Source organism: Glycine soja, chromosome 2, assembly GCF_004193775.1.
Source record: "Glycine soja cultivar W05 chromosome 2, ASM419377v2, whole genome shotgun sequence".
NCBI classification, from domain to species: domain Eukaryota; kingdom Viridiplantae; phylum Streptophyta; class Magnoliopsida; order Fabales; family Fabaceae; genus Glycine; species Glycine soja.
This window is the reverse complement of record NC_041003.1, coordinates 27,263,643-27,281,961: the sequence shown is the minus strand read 5'-3', so window position 1 is coordinate 27,281,961 and position 18,319 is coordinate 27,263,643. Positions and strand designations below refer to the sequence as shown.

Genomic DNA, 18,319 nt, shown 5'->3' with positions numbered 1-18,319 from the left:
TTTTCAACACACACATCTAATATTCACTTAATGCATGTGAAATTTCAAAACTACCCCTAATACAAAAACTAGTCTAGGTGTCCTAAAATACAAGGGTTGAAAAATCTTACATTTATAGGATATCCTACTTACATTATGGAGCTCTAAATACAAGGCCCAAAAATAACGAAATCCTAATCTAATATGTACAAAGATAAGTGGGCTCATACTTAGTCCATGGACCTAAAATCTACCCTAAGGCTCATAAGAACCTTAGGGCCTTCTCTTGCATCTCTGGCTCAATCTTCTTGGAGTCTTCTATCTAATGCCCTTAGGGGGTAGGATTGCATCATATTGGCTCATGAAGCATAGGTTCTTGTGAATCTTAAGTTTGTTCTTCATGAACGACCAAATTATCTTGAGTGAGAGATTCAATAACAATATCTTTTAGAGGTTCCGAATTTGCTTTATCAATAACAACTGTATGAATCAGTTCTGGAATTGTTACTGATTCTTCCTCTAAGACAAAGTCTCTAACCTTATTCTTCCCCCCAGACTCAATATCCTCAAAAAATGTGGCAGTTCCTGTCTCAAAAATTGTCTTTAATTTGGGATCATAAAACTTATAGCACCTGAACCTTTCAGAATAACTAATAAAGTAGCTGCTTACTGTTCAGGAGTCCAATTTCCTTTCATTTGGCATATAAGGCCTTGCCTCAGCTGGACATCCCCATACATGAAAATTTTTAAGACTAGGCTTTTGCCCAACCCAAAACTCATAAGGTGTTTTGGCAGCTGCCTTGGTTGACACTTTATTCAGAATGTAAGTTGCGGTATTTAGTGTCTCTTCCCAAAGTGACTCTGGTAAGTTGCTTCTTACCATATCCTTAAGATTTTTGTTTTGTCTTTTAGCCACACTATTCATGCTAGGTGACCCCGGCATGGTGTACTGTAGGATGATTCCACATTCCTCTAGGCACCTAGGAAAAGGCTCCGGACGTTGTTCACCTGAACTGTCATATCTGCCATGGTATTCACCACCACGGTCAGATCTGACACTCTTGATTCTTTTGTTGAGTTGATTTTCAACTTCAACTTTAAATGCTTTGAACATATCCATAGATTGTGTCTTTTCATGTATAAGAAACAAGTATGCATATTTGGAGTAATCGTCTATGAATGATATAAAATATTGTTGACCATTCCATGAAGGTGTATGAAATGGCCCACAAATGTCAGTATGTATCAATTCCAAGATGTTTGTAGCTTTATATGCACCTAATTTCTTGCTTTTGGTCTGTTTATCTTTAATGCATTCAACACAAACATCAAAGCTTGTGAAATTAATGGAATCCAAGATTCCGTTTGACACAAGTCGTTCAATTTTGTTCTTAGAAATGTGACCTAAGCGCTTATGCCATAATGCTCCTGAGTTTGTATTATCAATTCTACACTTAGTACCTCGCAATTCCGCATTAAAAGATTCACCATAGGAAGCTACAATATCAAGTAAATATAGATTATTATAAGCCAAGAACACAAATATCTGAATTAAAAGACAACCTAAACACATTGTTTCCAAATGAACACAAATAACCCAATATGTCCAAATAAGAATCTGAAACCAAATTCCATCTAAATGATGGTACAACAAAAGTGTATTTCAAATCCAAATAAAAACCAGTACATAATGATAATCTAAAATGTCCTATAGCTTTCACCTCCACCGATTTACCATCTCCAACATATATTCATCTTTTAGAATCAATTGACTACTGGTAGCTTAGGCAACCCTTTCTTTGCACGCCAAGCATGATATTTTGTTTCTTCTTTACATATCCAAGCTTATTGCAAAAGAAACAGTTGTCACCTTGATTTTGTTTCTTTTGTGCTAGACCCTTAGCAGCTTCATTCTTGGGCTCCTCGGTTCTTTTTCTTTTGCCCTTGTCTTTAGAGGTACTTACAACATGAGCACTTTTAATCCTTTCTAGCTTCAGTCTTTCCTCTTCTTGCACACAGTATGAAATAAGATCATTAAGAGATCATTTCTCCTTCTTACAGTTATATGAGATCTTAATCTAACTAAACTGTGAAGGTAGAAAAATTAGTACTAAATGAATAAGCAAGTCTTCTGATAGCTCAAGCTTTAGTGCCCTTAATTTTGAAGCAATATTTGACATTCCCATAATGTATTCACTGACATTTCCTTTGCCTTGATACTTCAAGGAAATTAAGTTCTGAAGAATAGTACTTGTTTCTGCCTTATCACTTTTTGCCAAGCGCTTTTCAATTTCAGCAAGGAATTCTTTGACACTAGTTATATCATCTGAAATAGTACCCCTAAAGACCTCAGGAATGCCACGCTTAATGATCATAAGACTCATGCGGTTTGAGTGATCCGTATGAGAAGGGGGTTTCTCAATCCTTAATGCAAGGTCTAGATCCATGCAACCAAGAACAATTTGCATGTTCTCTTTCCACTCCTTAAAATTTGTACCATCAAGAACCGAAACCAAATTCAGATTAGCAGATATAGAAACAGCAACTTGAAAGAAAAAAAATAATACAATAAGCTCACAGAACAATCATCAATGCATTTAAATAATGGTATAATCCATCTCAAGATATCTACTGCACCATTAATATCTATCAAGTCTTTGGATAATGGTATTAATTGCTAGTGAAATCCTTGTTATAATGTTCAAACATTGATAATAAAAGCATATCAAATAACAAACCCATCTTTTGATCCGATTTATCATTCACATGCAAAACCTCATAATTATCATACGTTTAACATCACAGGTGTGTATGTAAATTAGTTAAATGGTAACTTTCCTTTGGGCCAATTACCACTCATATAAATAATCACACATGTTAACATTTCTTATGAACAATCTACACAAGAGGGGTCACTTTGGTGATATCTTGATTCAATTAACTCATTTAAATGCTAAACAATTAAAATGATATACTGTAGCTAAATTTTGAACATTGATGCATTGTAACCTTTAAATGAGTGGTGCATTTAAATAGTTTTAAGTTACGCTTCAGTAAAAGGTAAGATCAGGAAACAATATATAAAATATCTAAATTCATTTATAATTTAGAATATGCCAACAGCTTGAATAAATAAAATTTTCAAAATCATACATGAATCAAGTATGGGTGGTTCTGATACCAATTTGTAGGGATTCAATCAATCAACCTAATTTGATTCCAATAGTCGATCATCAATCTTAACCACATGCTTTCTATCAATGTAGAGAGAAATTAATATATAAAGATGAATGAAACCCCATTGTGTTCCCATACTCAAAATCATGATGAAAACTAAATGCGGAAGCGTACCTGGATTAGCCATAATGGAATGATGAAAGGTTGATGAGGATTAAGATTGATTTTATGATCTTCCAAATGTAGAGAGCTTTATGTTCTCCTTTGAATTTTCACTTCTGATGAGGATAAAAAGAAAAAGGATTCTAATTGTACGTACACAATTAGTCTTTCATAACATATATGCCCTTAGCCATAATTTTATATTGATTAGACTACTTTAATATTTTGGCTAATAAAATAATGACCCTAACTCATTCAATTATATAATATATATATATATATATATATAACCCAAAATTGCTAACACATAAACCTAGTATTAGAGGTTGTCGGTGGTGGTTAAGGGTAAAAGAACCTATAGAATCGATGGGTGGACGAATCCCGGTCATTGCAAGCATTACCGAAATACGTCATTATTCACACTCATCCATTTTTTGATATAATCAAACTTGGGAGTCACATGTTTGGTAGAAACTAATAATGGTCTCTTGGGAGTCTTAAGATTGCTTGGTAGTTGAAGGAAGAAGGAGAAAAAAAGTCATGAATTCAAATCTCTCTCATTGATAAAAATTAACAAATTAACAATATTTGTCTATATATAAAAAAGTTAATAATGGTCTCTTCTCATTTACTTTTTGTATCCTTTAGCTATTCCTCATCTTTTTCAGATTTCATTTTTTCCTCCTAGCAAATGTGGTTAGCCTAAAATAAATTCAATTTTCTTAGTCTCTGTTTGTGCCACTGATTGGTATGCATTGTTATTTAGAAAATGTTTGTAAGAAATATGCAGGTCAAAATCATTTGGTTAAAAGTTAACAAATGTGATAAAAACATTACTAGATTCTAATAGTTGGATAAAGCAGCTACAAGAGTTTCTACTCACCACTCTTTCTTTGATTTCTATATCATCTATATCCTACATAGATGCATACGCGTGATGTTTATGTTTCCATACTTTTCCCATTATTAAGAGTCTCTTAGAGAAGGATCCTCTCCATGTAATGATTGATTACTTGTGAATTGTAATTATATAACCATTTGATAATCATATCATTTGAATTTTAATCCAACTCACAACTAACTCTTGCTATATGAATTTGCTAGAATCTAGTCTCCAGTTCAATGCAAGGGAGTATGATCGCGGTTACATTTCATTCATTTCTTTAAATGAACTTTGTGATCCTTCCAATGGGTTTATTGTGAATGATACTTGTATAATTCAAGTTGAGATTTTGGTCGGCAATTCAGAACATTTGAATCAACCAGTTATCAAGATTGACTATGACAAGCCTATTGAACACACTGCTGATCCTTTACCCAAGAAAATGTTCACAACCTCGCATGATGAGTTGGTGGATTTCAGGGGTTTAGGAAAAATAGAAAAAGCTTTTGTTCCACTAATAGAAGAAGTATGTTCACAGCATTCTTCTCTAATTGACAATAATCAGGGAAAGGAACTGGCATGTTTATTGAATATGCATTCAGAGCTTTAGGTCGAGTTTTACATTTTCTCAAGAATAAAAAGATAAAAGATATGGATATTGATGCTTGTAATCACCTTCAAATTTTATGGGATGAACTACTTGAGCAATTTAGATTTGATCTGATCTGGCTGGAACTCCATGTTTAATCTGCCTTGAGTATGAAAAATTATATGGAGAAAAATGTTCAGCTGAAAAAAGAAGAAGGAGAATGCGACTGCTTTGGAGATAGAAGAAAGGTTGAAAGCAAAGACGACAGAAATAGAGGTAGAACTTAAAATAGCAAGACCTGGTGAAAGCAGAAGAAGGCATTGAAGAACGCAATTTGGATGCCGAACTAGGTTATGGAGCACCATAATTTAGTCATGTGTGGAAGAAGAATTCAGTTTCAGTATGTTTTGATGAACTTTTTTTTTAACAATTGAATATTCTGCTAGATGTAAATGATTTATTTAACCGCAATGATTTGTCTTCAATTGTAGTACAAATTTTATAGGTTCCATTTCTTATTTAGAATCTTTCTTCATTTTCAATAAATTTTAACTAGGAAATTATTTATTAGAATGAATATTTTAAAAAGTGTATGGCTAAACACTCTTCATAAACATTTTACTGGTAATGCATTCATTACAGTACGTATTCATTATATAACCACTAGATTTTGACTTGTGCAACAATTATAATTTTTATTTAGATTTTGTATTTGATATTTTATATGTAATGTAATCTGTTATATTTTTATATATGATTTTCATTTTAACATATTGACATATATATATATATATATATATATATATAAGAAAATTAAAATTTTCAAGTTTAATATTTGACAAAAATAATTATTGGTCATACTTTCTTATGATTCAATTGAACTTAATTTGGGTTAGTCATGGTCCATTTCCTTATTGAACGAAGGTTAAAACAAAAAAAATTATTCATGTAAAAAAATCATAAATGATTAATTTAACTGAGAACAGAATAAATAAAAATAAATAGTTATTTGCTTAAAAATCAATTTAGAGACAATAGTTTTACTTGAAAAAAATAATAGTAATTATGTTTAAATTTTATTTTATTTATTTTAATTAAATATATATATATATATATATATATATATATATATATATATATATATATATATATATATATATATAAATCATGTAAAATAAATTAATAAACATCGACTGAAAAAAATAGTAAAAAATTTTATACTCGTAAATTCAATGTAATTTTTGTATTTATTTATATATGTTATACATTTTATATTATTAGTTAAGTCTAAATTTCTCTTCATATTCTCATAAGAGATATTCAATCACATTTATTACATTTTTTTTATACTTTCTATGATCATAAAATAAAGCATGCAATAAATTATTTAAATAATAATAAATTTTACTTGATTTTACAAATAAATAAAAAATTACATCTATGTGATTATTTTAAATATAATTTTATTTTAATAAATTGGCATGTACAAATTTATGTATAAAACAAAATAAAAAAGTTGGTCAGCTAGAAGAACACCATGAATACTTTATTTAACTATGAAGATAATAAAACAAAAAACATAAAATGATTTATTTAAAAGTAAATATTAGACAACTAATAGTAATTTATTGAATTTTTATTTTTGTTATGTAATTAGATATATATTAATTATGTAAAATAAATTTCAACTTTTGATTAGATAAAAATATTTAGTAAAAATGTTTATCACCTTGAATTTTATGTAATGTTTTTTTTACTCCTGTTTTGAAAAACATGTTTATCATGGTGTTTTATGTTTTATATATTTTATATGATAAGTTAAGTCTACATTGCTCTTATATTGTTCTCGATATTTTATTTAAAATATTAATCCTCATTTATTATTTTTATACTTTTTAATGTTTGTAAAATAAAATAAAGGATTAAATATACAATATAATTTCACAATAAAAATTTAGATATTAATGTAACTTCAGCTAAATTGTGTGTATTAAGTGCAATATTTACTTTCATGAATTAAGTTAAATTTACTACATGTTTTGTTTAGTCTCTCTTCAATTTGATGGACTAAAATATGAAAATTATTATTTTAGGAGAGAGACTAAAAAAATATTTTTTAAATTTGAGAAACTAAAAAAATGTAATTTTTTATTTGAAAGATTAAAAAGAGACTCCCTAATTTGAGGGACCCAAACAATAACTAAGCCTTAAAAATAAATTAGTATAATAGCTTCTAGTCACATATATAAAAATTCATTACATGGCTTATTCAATTAATTATACTTAAAAAGTAATTAGTCTTAAAATACATCGGACAATATATCGTTCTAAGCAAAATAAATATTTAATTAATAAGTATGTAAGATATGAAGAATTAGTGTCAACTATTAATTAATCCTGCTAAGGTGAAGTTAAGGTCTTATTTATAATATTAAAAAGTTAATATACAAATAATTAAAATGAATTAAATTAAATTTTATATTCAATTAGAAAAATTAGAGCTGACTACCAAATTTAAAAAGAAAATATGACATTGAATTAAGAATATTTACTTTTATTTCATGTTTTTATTATTTTATTTACAAATCAGTAATTTATATTTGGCCATTAATACATTAAGAAGAACATATTTTTAGAATTGTTACTTGTTTTATCTTTCATTGATTAGATTTACCTTTATTTTTCTAATTTAATATATATTTTTAACTGAATAAATAAATGATATATATTATTCAAGTTTTTAAATTACAATTCACTAATTTATATTTATCCATCAATGCAACTAATAAGTACCTATGTTTAGCATTCTTAAAAAAAATATCTTTCATTGATTAAATACCAATGCAACTAATAAGTAGTTACTCTAACAACTTTATCATTGCAGTAAATTTTTAGGTGAAATTCTTAAATCTATTTGACATTCTAGGGTCACATATTTAAGATAAACAACTTATTTAAATAATCATACATTGTAGATACTCTTGGAGCATCTCTAACACGATGCTTAAGTGAGTTGTTTAAAAAATATTTTATTGAAATTAAAGACTTGATAATGTGTTACTAAATGAGTAACTTATATAAACAATTATTACTTAATTGATTATTACAAAAAAATCCAAAATTTAATGTAACTTTTGAACAATCTTAGCATTGAAGTAAATTATTTCGTACAGTTATTAAATATATATGACATTGTAGAACTCTTAAATTTAAGATAAGCAAATCATTTAAGCAATTATATCTTATTAGCATTTGATAAATATTAAGACTACTAATTTATATAATAATTATTTTCAGTTTACTATTACCTTAATAATTGGGATTATTAAGTATTAGTAGTCTTAATAATCTATAATCTTATTAGCCTTTTATTGATGATATTTTTCTTATTAACGCAATAAAATATTTTATTGACCATAACTTGGGTCAATGTAAAAGATTATACCCTTACAATAAGAAATAAAGTGTAAATGACTATAATGTATTCAATAATAAAAAAGAAAGTGAAATTGTGTAAAAAATAGTTACTATTGATGGATTCGGACCCTCTCCAATTAATTAAAAATAACTATAGAGTTTTCAATTAATAAATTTTTAACCATTAAATTAAATTAGGGATTGAGCTTTAGTCATGTGTCCAATTTAATTTTATAGTTTAATTACCCATTTAGTCCCTATAATTTTTAAATTTATCCATTTTAGTCCCTATAATTAATAAGTGATTTTTTTAGTCCTTGAAGTTTACCTTTTAATTCCCAATAGATCCCTACCGTTAAAATTATTTAACATCGTTAAATTATTGTTACTAGGACCTTGACTCTTCTATGTATTGGCATTTGATATCACTCACGAATGATATAATATCATTTGTTGGATCATTAATTATCTTAAAGAATAACATGTTGAAATGTGTAAGTGTGAACTTCAATTTGTAGTAGTAGCCGTCAATCAATCCATATGATACAAAACGAGGCCAAAAGAAAACTTTACAAACACAAGATCAAAGAATCTCTTATTCCGTTGAAGCAATTGGGCAGCAATAACACAATGCCAAGCTCATCATCATCTATCTGCTGTCAGAGATTTGGCTAACAGATGTAGACCATTCAAGCTCGTCAGATGGATCCCAATCCAATGTGGAGGATTGAGAACTTCAATCATAGCATAATCACCCTTGAAAGAAGCCTTATAAACAGAACCCATGATCTTGTTCTCTTCACTGAAGAACCCCGTTGCCTTTTGCAACTCCTCAAACTTGAACACACTCAACGACTCAATCGTGTAACAAACCCCTTCAGAAGAAATAGACCAAGAATGCGTCGTCGAAATAGTCATCTCCATGGTGGCAGAACCCGAGAAAGCCTTTGGCAGCGGCGGCGGTAGGTGTTCCACCTGTCGTAGTTGATAGAAATAGAGAATAAACAGGGCAACACTTAAAATAAGCAACACAACAACCCCAACCATGATTCCAACAATAACCCATTTCTTGGAAGAGTCAGAATCTCCGTCCTCCGCTGGAGCAGAACGCGGTGGCGGCGGCGACCGAGAATCCTCCGAGGGAGTCACTGCTCTCTGTAGTCCAACCGGTGGCTCTATTTTCAAAGGAACCGAAATCGACGTGAAGTAGAAAATAACGGAGGTAGCAGAAAGCTCGTTGGCTTCAAGAATGCTTTGTTCGTCGACGTCGAAGATATCAACAATGGAAGAAACAGATTTTCCCTAAGAGACCAAGTACGTGAGCAAGTACTTGAACCCTACTCCGCGTGTTTCTGCGTGGGTGCGGTGCGAGAAAAGCAACGAAATCTGAAGTCCTGGCAAACATATCAGAGAAGAGCCAAGGTCCTCGCAACAATAATTTAATGGTGTTAAACAATTTTAACGGTAAGGACCTATTGGAAATTAAAAGGTAAACTACAGGGACTAAAAAAATCACTTATTAACTATAGAGACTAAAATGGATAAGTTAGGAAACTATAGAGACTACATGGGTAATTAAACCTAATTTTATTTTAAAGTTGTAGTGCTCGTGGATAGTTCGTCCCCCCTTCGAGAGCATCTTCAATAATGTAATTTAAATTAGGGATTGAGCTTTAATCATGTGTCCAATTTAATTTTATTTTAAAGTTGTAGTGCTCCTGTATAGTTCGTCCCCCTTCGAGAGCATCTTCAATAATGTATTTTATCAAAGAATAGCCGCACACAATAACGAAAAACCTTCAAGAATCACCAAAATTCAATTTTCACAATGGAGTGACTCCAAACGCCGCCGCCGCCGCCCTTTCACCTCCCTCCCTTCGCACTCTCCTTCCTCGACCACAAGTTCCACACACAACATGCCCTAGCCTTGGCTCCCACCTTCTCTCTCGAGCTCCAAGATCAATGCTCCAAGTTGGATCACTTGCTCGTTGAGTTGACTCGGTGACTCAAAGCAAGTCTCGCCGCGTATAGGGGTGGATAAATGGACTCAGGTCCATAGACTGTCTCGCTCTGAGAGAGAAGACAACAAGGTCGTAGTGCGTCACTATCTTAGATTCAGAAGCCTCTATGACTACCTTAAAGCAACGAAGAGATAGCATCATAGGGCGTCAGAGAAAAGATATTGATGCTGCATCAGATATTCACAAAACCGCACTGGATCTGTGGTTGGCGGCACTGGATCTATGCTGGTGGTGTGGATACTGATGTGGTGGTGCCAGATCTGTTGCGGTGACGATGGATCTGCTCGCAGAAACTTCTCTTCAAGTGTGTTTCTAGTGTGCGGCTTTTCCAGGGGTGTTATGGTGGACGAGGGAGGAAGAGAAGAGAGTGGTGAGGCGATGATGACGATCGTAGGAAAAGGTGGCGTAGTTGTTTTCTCTAATGCATTGTTTTATTGAATTTAATTGTTACAGTTTATGGGTTTGTTTGATTTCTATGACACACATTTCAGATCTTTATTGAATTTAATTGTTACAATTTAACCAAACAAAACCATATGCTACATAATGTTTTGCCTATTAGTGTAGCTTAATCGCATTCTAGAAGTTTCTTTAATGTTTGTGTATTTCTTTTCTTTAGTTTGGTTTCATAACTTATAATTCTGGTCTGGGTATATTCCAAACAATTATGACCTCTATTTATGCATTTTTAGGCTTTCTTGTGATTTGTGATCATACAGTATAGTGCACATTAAATGTATTTATAATACTGTATATTGATTTTGTAAGCAGGTCCTCTTTTCAAGAGGCCAAGGGATAATCACATAATTTGTAGTCTATCTGCTTCTTGGATTAGTTCATAAGAGATTAGTTAATATGTTTGCACGATATTTCTAGAATTTATACTTTCCTTTCAAATATAATTACTTATTTCCTAATGCTGATACGTATTACATTTTAAAATATGCTTTGAAGTCTTAAAAAATGAACTGCATATACTAGTAGGGTATCATTGATTTGACTGCACTTAAAATGGAGGCAGAAATGTATTTAAACTATCTTGGTATTATGCATAAAACCTTCAAATGCCATTCAGAATCTGGACACAAGTATGCCATCAGTGATAAAATCCTTTTCATAGCTTAATTATGTATTGAAATAAGATGCAAGCATATGTAGTTATTGTTGAAGATATACTTTTGTAACTGCATAATATTTTATTTTTCAGTTTTTAAAATAGTATTTAGTAAATAAGTTGGTTTCCTATATTTTAGGAGTAAGTCAACTTTAATGGATTAGCCTAGTCAATAAGTGGTTCCTATCTTTAAGGAGCAAGTTAGTTTTAATATTCTATTTTGCTAATATCTTGTTATCTAATTAGTTTATCTTTTGCTATTTATTGTATCGCTGCTGAGAACAATTTGAATTAGAATAGAATAATTCTATTTCCTCCGCATACGTATTGTCTCTCTTCTCTCCTCTGTTTTTTATAATTTCCTCCACAAAACCAACAATTGGTATTAGAGTCTTATTCTTACGGGACCTGTACCATGGAAGGTGAAGCAAGTTTTTCCCACATAACTCTTCCAATCTTTGATGGAGAGAATTATGATCTTTGGGAAATGAAAATGCAATCCTACACGGAGTCTTTGGATTTGTGGGATGCTGTGGAAGAGGATTATGAAATATATCCGTTGCCTGAAAATCCCACCATGGCCCAAATTAAAAATCACAAAGAAAGAAAGATGAAGAAGGCAAAGGCGAGGTCATGTTTGTTCACTGGTGTTTCACAAATGATATTCATCAGAATCATGACTCTTAAATCACCCAAAGAAATCTGGGATTATCTGAAAGAGGAATACGCTGGAGATGATAGAATACGAAGCATGCAAGTGCTGAATTTAAGGAGGGAATTTGAGCTTCAAAGGATGGAAGAGTCAGAGACAATCAAAGAACACTCAAACAAATTGTTGGGTATTGCCAACAAGATAAAGTTGTTGGGAAGTGATTTTGCTAATTCGAGAATCATAGAGAAAATTTTGGTGACGGTGCCGGAGAGGTATGAAGCATCTATAGCTTCATTGGAGAACACAAAGGATCTGTCGAAAATCACATTGGCAGAAGTGCTACATGCCCTGCAAGCTCAAGAGCAGTGAAGGTTGATGAGGCAAGATCGTGTTGTCGAAGGTGCTTTGCCCGCCAAACATCATGAAGTTGATGAAAGCAAAAATGATTTTTTCAAGAAAAATCAACCAGCAAGCAGCGAAAATAGTGCAAACAACCAAAACAAAGGTAAGGATAAAAAGAAAAATTATCCACCTTGTCAGCATTGTGGCAAAAAAGGTCATGCACCTTTCAGATGTTGGAGGAGACCAGATGCAAAATGTAACAAGTGCAACCAGATAGGGCATGAAGTGGTGATCTGCCCCAACAAAAATCACCATGATGAGGGAGCTCAGATTGCTAATCAAGACGAGGAGGACCAATTGTTTGTGGCCACATGCTTCTTGAGTAGTGAATCAAGTGAAAGTTGGTTGATTGATAGTGGTTATACGAACCACATGACATATGATAAGACTCTATTCAAGGATTTGAAGCCAACTAATGTCTCAAAGGTCAGAATTGGGAATGGTGGTTATATTCCAGTAAAAGGAAAAGGAACTGCTGCAATTTCAACGTGTTCAGGTATCAAATTAATATCAGATGTTCTTTATGTACCTAACATTGACCAAAACTTGCTAAGTGTAGGTCAGTTGATTAAAAAGGGATTTAAAGTGTCCTTTGAACATCAACATTGCTTGATCTATGACATTGTTGGCCGAGAAGTTCTAAGGGTTAAAATGAAAGGTAAAAGCTTTTCATTTGATCCAGCAGAGGAGGAGCATACAACCTATTTCACTCAAGTCACACCCACGGAACTCTGGCACAAGAGACTTGGTCATTGCCATCTTGAAAGAATGCTAAACATGAAAAAAAAGGAAATATGCAAAAGAAAATTTGAAGAAGTTTCAAATGGAGGAATGCAAATCTATTAGCACACCAATGAATCAAAAGGAGAAGTTTAGCAAGGAAGAAGGTGTTTATAACATTGATGAGGATATTATGGGAGCTTGATTGGATGTCTAATGTATCTCACTACAACAAGGCCAAACATTCTATTTTCTCAAAAGAACAAAACTAGAATTTTTGTTGACAATCAAGTAGCCATTGCTATTGCAAACAATCCCGTGTGTCATGGGAAGACTAAACATTTCAATATCAAGGTCTATTATTTGATAAAAATGCAACAAAGTGGAGAAGTGAACTTAATTTACTGCAAGTCTAAAGATCAACTGGCTGACATGTTTACAAAGTCACTACCTATCAACAAACTTGAACTCTTAAGGCAAAGAATTGGAGTTTGCAGTTCCAAAAGCAAGGAGGAGTGTTGAAGATATACTTTTGTAACTGCATAATATTTTATTTTTCAGTTTTTAAAATAGGATTTAGTAAATAAGTTGGTTTCCTATATTTTAGGAGTAAGTTAGTTTTAATGGATTAGCCTAGTCAATAAGTGGTTCCTATCTTTAAGGAGCAAGTTAGTTTTAATATTCTGTTTTGCTAATATCTTGTTATCTAATCAGTTTATCTTTTGTTATTTATTGTATCGCTGCTGAGAACAATTTGAATTAAAATAGAATAATTCTATTTCCTCCGCATACGTATTGTTTCTCTTCTCTCCTCTATTTTTTATAATTTCCTCCACAAAACCAACAGTTATTACTACTTTAGCTTGTTCTGCATACTACTTTAGCTCGTTCAATAAAAACTCTTAAATTTTGACAAATTCAAACAAGATTTCATAAGAGATTAGTTAATATGTTTGCACGATATTTCTAGAATTTATACTTTCCTTTCAAATATAATTACTTATTTCTTAATGCAGATACGTATTACATTTTAAAATATGCTTTGAAGTCTTAAAAAATGAACTGCATATACTAGTAGGGTATCGTTGATTTGACTGCACTTAAAATGGAGGCAGAAATGTATTTAAACTATCTTGGTATTATGCATAAAACCTTCAAATGCCATTCAGAATCTGGACACAAGTATGCCATCAGTGATAAAATCCTTTTCATAGCTTAATTATGTATTGAAATAAGATGCAAGCATATGTAGTTATTACTACTTTAGCTTGTTCTGCATACTACTTTAGCTCGTTCAATAAAAACTCTTAAATTTTGACAAATGCAAACAAGATTTTATTGAATAATTTTTACTTGAACATGTGGCCCGTCTGCGCAAAGTGGTAATGAATTTTTATAATATAGGGCTTCTTTAATCTTCACTCCCTACTGTTTTTCTTTTTTGTTAAATGATAAAAGAATTAAATGGTTGTAATTTCCACTTTTTTTAGACTCTGCTCATCAATGGAAGAGGACAGTTCAATTGGTCGTAAATTACTTTTGATTGGCTTGCCCGTTTGAATCTGAAATAGGTAGGTAATGTGCCTTTATTGAACTGGTCATCCAATACAGAGAGTCTGTTCTAAGTGCATTAGTGTTAGATGCACAAGTAGTTTCATTTTCATATTTAATTTGTATCATTTTTTACTTGAAACAGTTAAATCTTTTATTGCTTTTCAATTGGCTTTTGGCTGTAGGCAAACATATCTTGATGCCTTTCATATATACTCGTGATAGCCTAAAATACAAATGCAACAAGTGGAACATATAATATACTATGAAATTAGACTTTTTCACAATACAACATTATTAAATGAGTTTAGAGTGACTATAAAATTACATGGTAAAATCACATTGTCATCTAATTATAAATTATTATAGGTATGCTTTTTAAAATTATTATCATGATAGCCAATAAATTTATCATATATAGTAGTTTGTGATTGAATAACATTATAAAATAATTATTTTATACAGTTAGTGTATAACATTTTTTTTCTTATTAAATTTTGGTTATGCTTGTTAATATAAATAAATGTGTGTGCATCGGTTCTCCTGGAAACTTTTTTGTGGTTTCCCATTTTGAAATGCAAAGGTTGGTACTGAATCCTCTTTGGCAGAGCCCATCAACCCCTCATGGTTCCCCCTTTTGATATGCAGTGCAGTTCAGAAACTTGAGGTTGATACCTTGGTCCTGGGAACTCATGGTTATGGATTTTTTAGGAGGTAGCTAATTAAAAAACTTGTGGATCGCTTGCTGCAGGCACCCTTCATTTTTAATTTAAGTAATATATGATTGAAAATAACCTCCTTAATTGTAGGGCACTTATTGGAAGTATAAGTGATTATTGTGCCAAGCATCCAGGGTGTGCTGTTGTAGTCATGAAGCAACCATGTCCATAAGATCATGAATTGTCCTTTTCTTAATACTAGACTTAGTTAGAGCCTGAGAAAATGATTAACTTGCCTGAACTGTGAAGTGTGAACAACCACTGATTTTATTTGTTTATTTTGGACAAACATAGAAAAGCAATAAAGTTGAGGTTTATTTGATTACTAGAAATTATTAATTTTTCGGTGGACCGTGGATGGTAAAAAATTGGGTGCATTACATTATTACTTCATAGGCATTTCTCTGTCTGAATAGCTAGTGAATTTGATTGAAGAAGTTCTTGCTGAAATTCCTGTTGGATATTAGCATTGTGTAGTTTACTAGCTTTTGAAAATCCATATGGATTAAACAGTTTTTGATTAAAAATGTTGCTTGTTAGAAAGAATTATTATTAAAGAACAATGTGTAACTTGCGCGCATCTTTATATGTACGGAACTAATGTTCATATAATTATTAGTTATCATTTTTCTAGTGTTATTTTTAGTCTAAACGGAATGGTCCCTTTAGAGTTCATTAATTTATCCAAGTTGAAACCTCATTTTTTTCTTTCCTCGTGAATTAGGATGATATAAGTAAAAAATGTTGTCACCTTATTGCTATCTAATTATTTGGATGTTTCCATTTTATTGGAATTATTTTATTGATGGTACCATGAACACATTATGACAGACATCGTATTGATGGATGCTCGCATGACTGATTTAGATTGGGAAACTTCCCGTGACAGTAGCAGTGAGGACCAAGATTGATGCAATCCTAACTTCCAAGGATATTGGATAGAAGGCTCCAAGAAGTTTAGGCCAGAGATGTAAGAGAAGACCATAAGGTTCTCATGAATCTTAAGGTAGATTTAGGGCCCATGGATTAAATATGAACCCAATTATCTTTGTACATATTAGATTAATGTTTCATTATTTTTTAGCCTTGTATTTAGGGCTCCATAGTGTAGGGAGGATACCCTAGTAATGTAGGATTTTTCAACCCTTGTATTTTAGGGCACCTAGACTAATTTTTGTATCAGGGGTAGTTTTGTAATTTTGCATGTATTAAGTGCACTATTTGATGTGTGTGTGTGTGTGTGTTGGGAGAGAAACTTAATTGAATTGGAAGAAGTCCAATCTAATTATATTTTGGACCATCCTAAGGGGAAGGTAAGCATTTGCTTGCTACATCTCATTGTCACATCATATAGTCACACTTTGTGCATGTCCTTCATGCTTTACATGTCTCATGACACCTAAACATATTTAGTGGAGAAAATTAAGGTTGTTCCAGTGTGGTATCTGCCCATATTTAAACTTTTTGCTAGCATATTTGTTATTTTATTGACTTTATGTCATTATTGTACTATGTGATGTATTAACTCTACAATAGTTGACTACCTGGTATTAACTATATATTGACATTAGTTGAGTACACATGGTGTCTTTATTGTTTAAGCTTTTATTAGATAGAATAGGCCATATTTTTTTTTAAAAAAAAATATGACATTCTACATAGGTTATATAATAAATGATTTAGAAAGTGACTATACAACATTGGTTGTAGGAAAAACTAATGTGAAAAAGATGCTTTCTACATCGGTTTCAGACAAAACCAATGTTGTAATTACTATACAACATTGGTTTAGATAAAATCTATGTAGAAAATGTCTTTTCTACATTGGTTTTTACCAAAACCGATGTAGAAAGTGTTTTATCCATATCGGTTTTTCCTATAACCAATGTTGTTATTGTATTTTTTGCATTTTTTGTATATTTCTTATTAAACAACATCAATTAAGGAATAATTGATGTTGTATACTAGATTTTAACATCGATTTTAATAATCGATGTTAAAATTGATACTTTTAACGATAATAGTTTTAACATTGGTTCATAACTAATGTTGAAAGTCTAAAAAACTGTTAAAAGCCTACTTTTTGAGTGAATAGGCATTTTGGTCCCTGTCTTTGTACCCATTTTGCAAATTAGTTCCTATCTTTTTGAAATGTAAAATATAGTCCATATCTTTGCATAAGTCTTGCAAAATAGTCCTTGCCGTTAAATTTGAAAGTAACGTCGTTAGTGAAGTGCATTGTTGGCAATTTTAGTGTCACGTAGACTATCCAACATGACACTAAAGTGTGTAACAAACACCACGTGGATTTCAATTTTACACCACTCTTTTGGTTCAGGGTAAACAAACACAAAGATGGAACCAAACCAAACCTTCGTCATCATCCCAAATAAAATAAATACAACAACATTTTATAAGTGCAAATAATAAAATTACAGGAAGAAGAAGAAGCTAGTACTGGTTTAATTAGTTACTAGTAGAGATGGTGGTTTGTTGGTCCACTTGAGAAGCAAATTGGAGATATGGTCGGTAGAGGAACCATGTGGAGAGAGAACCTTAGCCGCAACCTCCTTGAGATCCTTGATTCGGTAATGAAGCTTCTTCCCTTCCTGGCCTTCCATTAGGCATTTGACAACACTGGCCATTTCCTGGCTTGGACCAATCCAGTCTCCTCCGCAACTTTGGGCCTTAGTGCCACCTTGATGTCATGCGTGAGCATAAATGCGTTGGTCCTCTGCTTTGCGAACATGGACTAATTTCATGTTTAGTTTGCGTGATTTTGTATTTTTTTTTAATTTTAATCCTTTTAAGATTTTACTTTTTTATTTTTAATCTTTGAAAGCTCGTGATTTAAAGACTACAATTGAAAAAAATAAACTTGTAAAAATTAAAAATGAAAAAAAATTAAAAAATTAAAATTAAAATAAAGGTAA

At 31.7% G+C, this 18,319-nt stretch overlaps 1 protein-coding gene across 1 annotated transcript; it reads left to right on the top strand.

Moving 5' to 3' along the window:
- The first annotated feature begins 12,018 nt into the window (after nt 1-12,018).
- LOC114374297 lies at nt 12,019-12,363 on the top strand. Its single transcript, XM_028331928.1, has one exon. It carries the CDS (start codon nt 12,019-12,021, stop codon nt 12,361-12,363), a length of 345 nt encoding a protein of 114 aa, XP_028187729.1.
- Nucleotides 12,364-18,319: the final 5,956 nt, after the last annotated feature.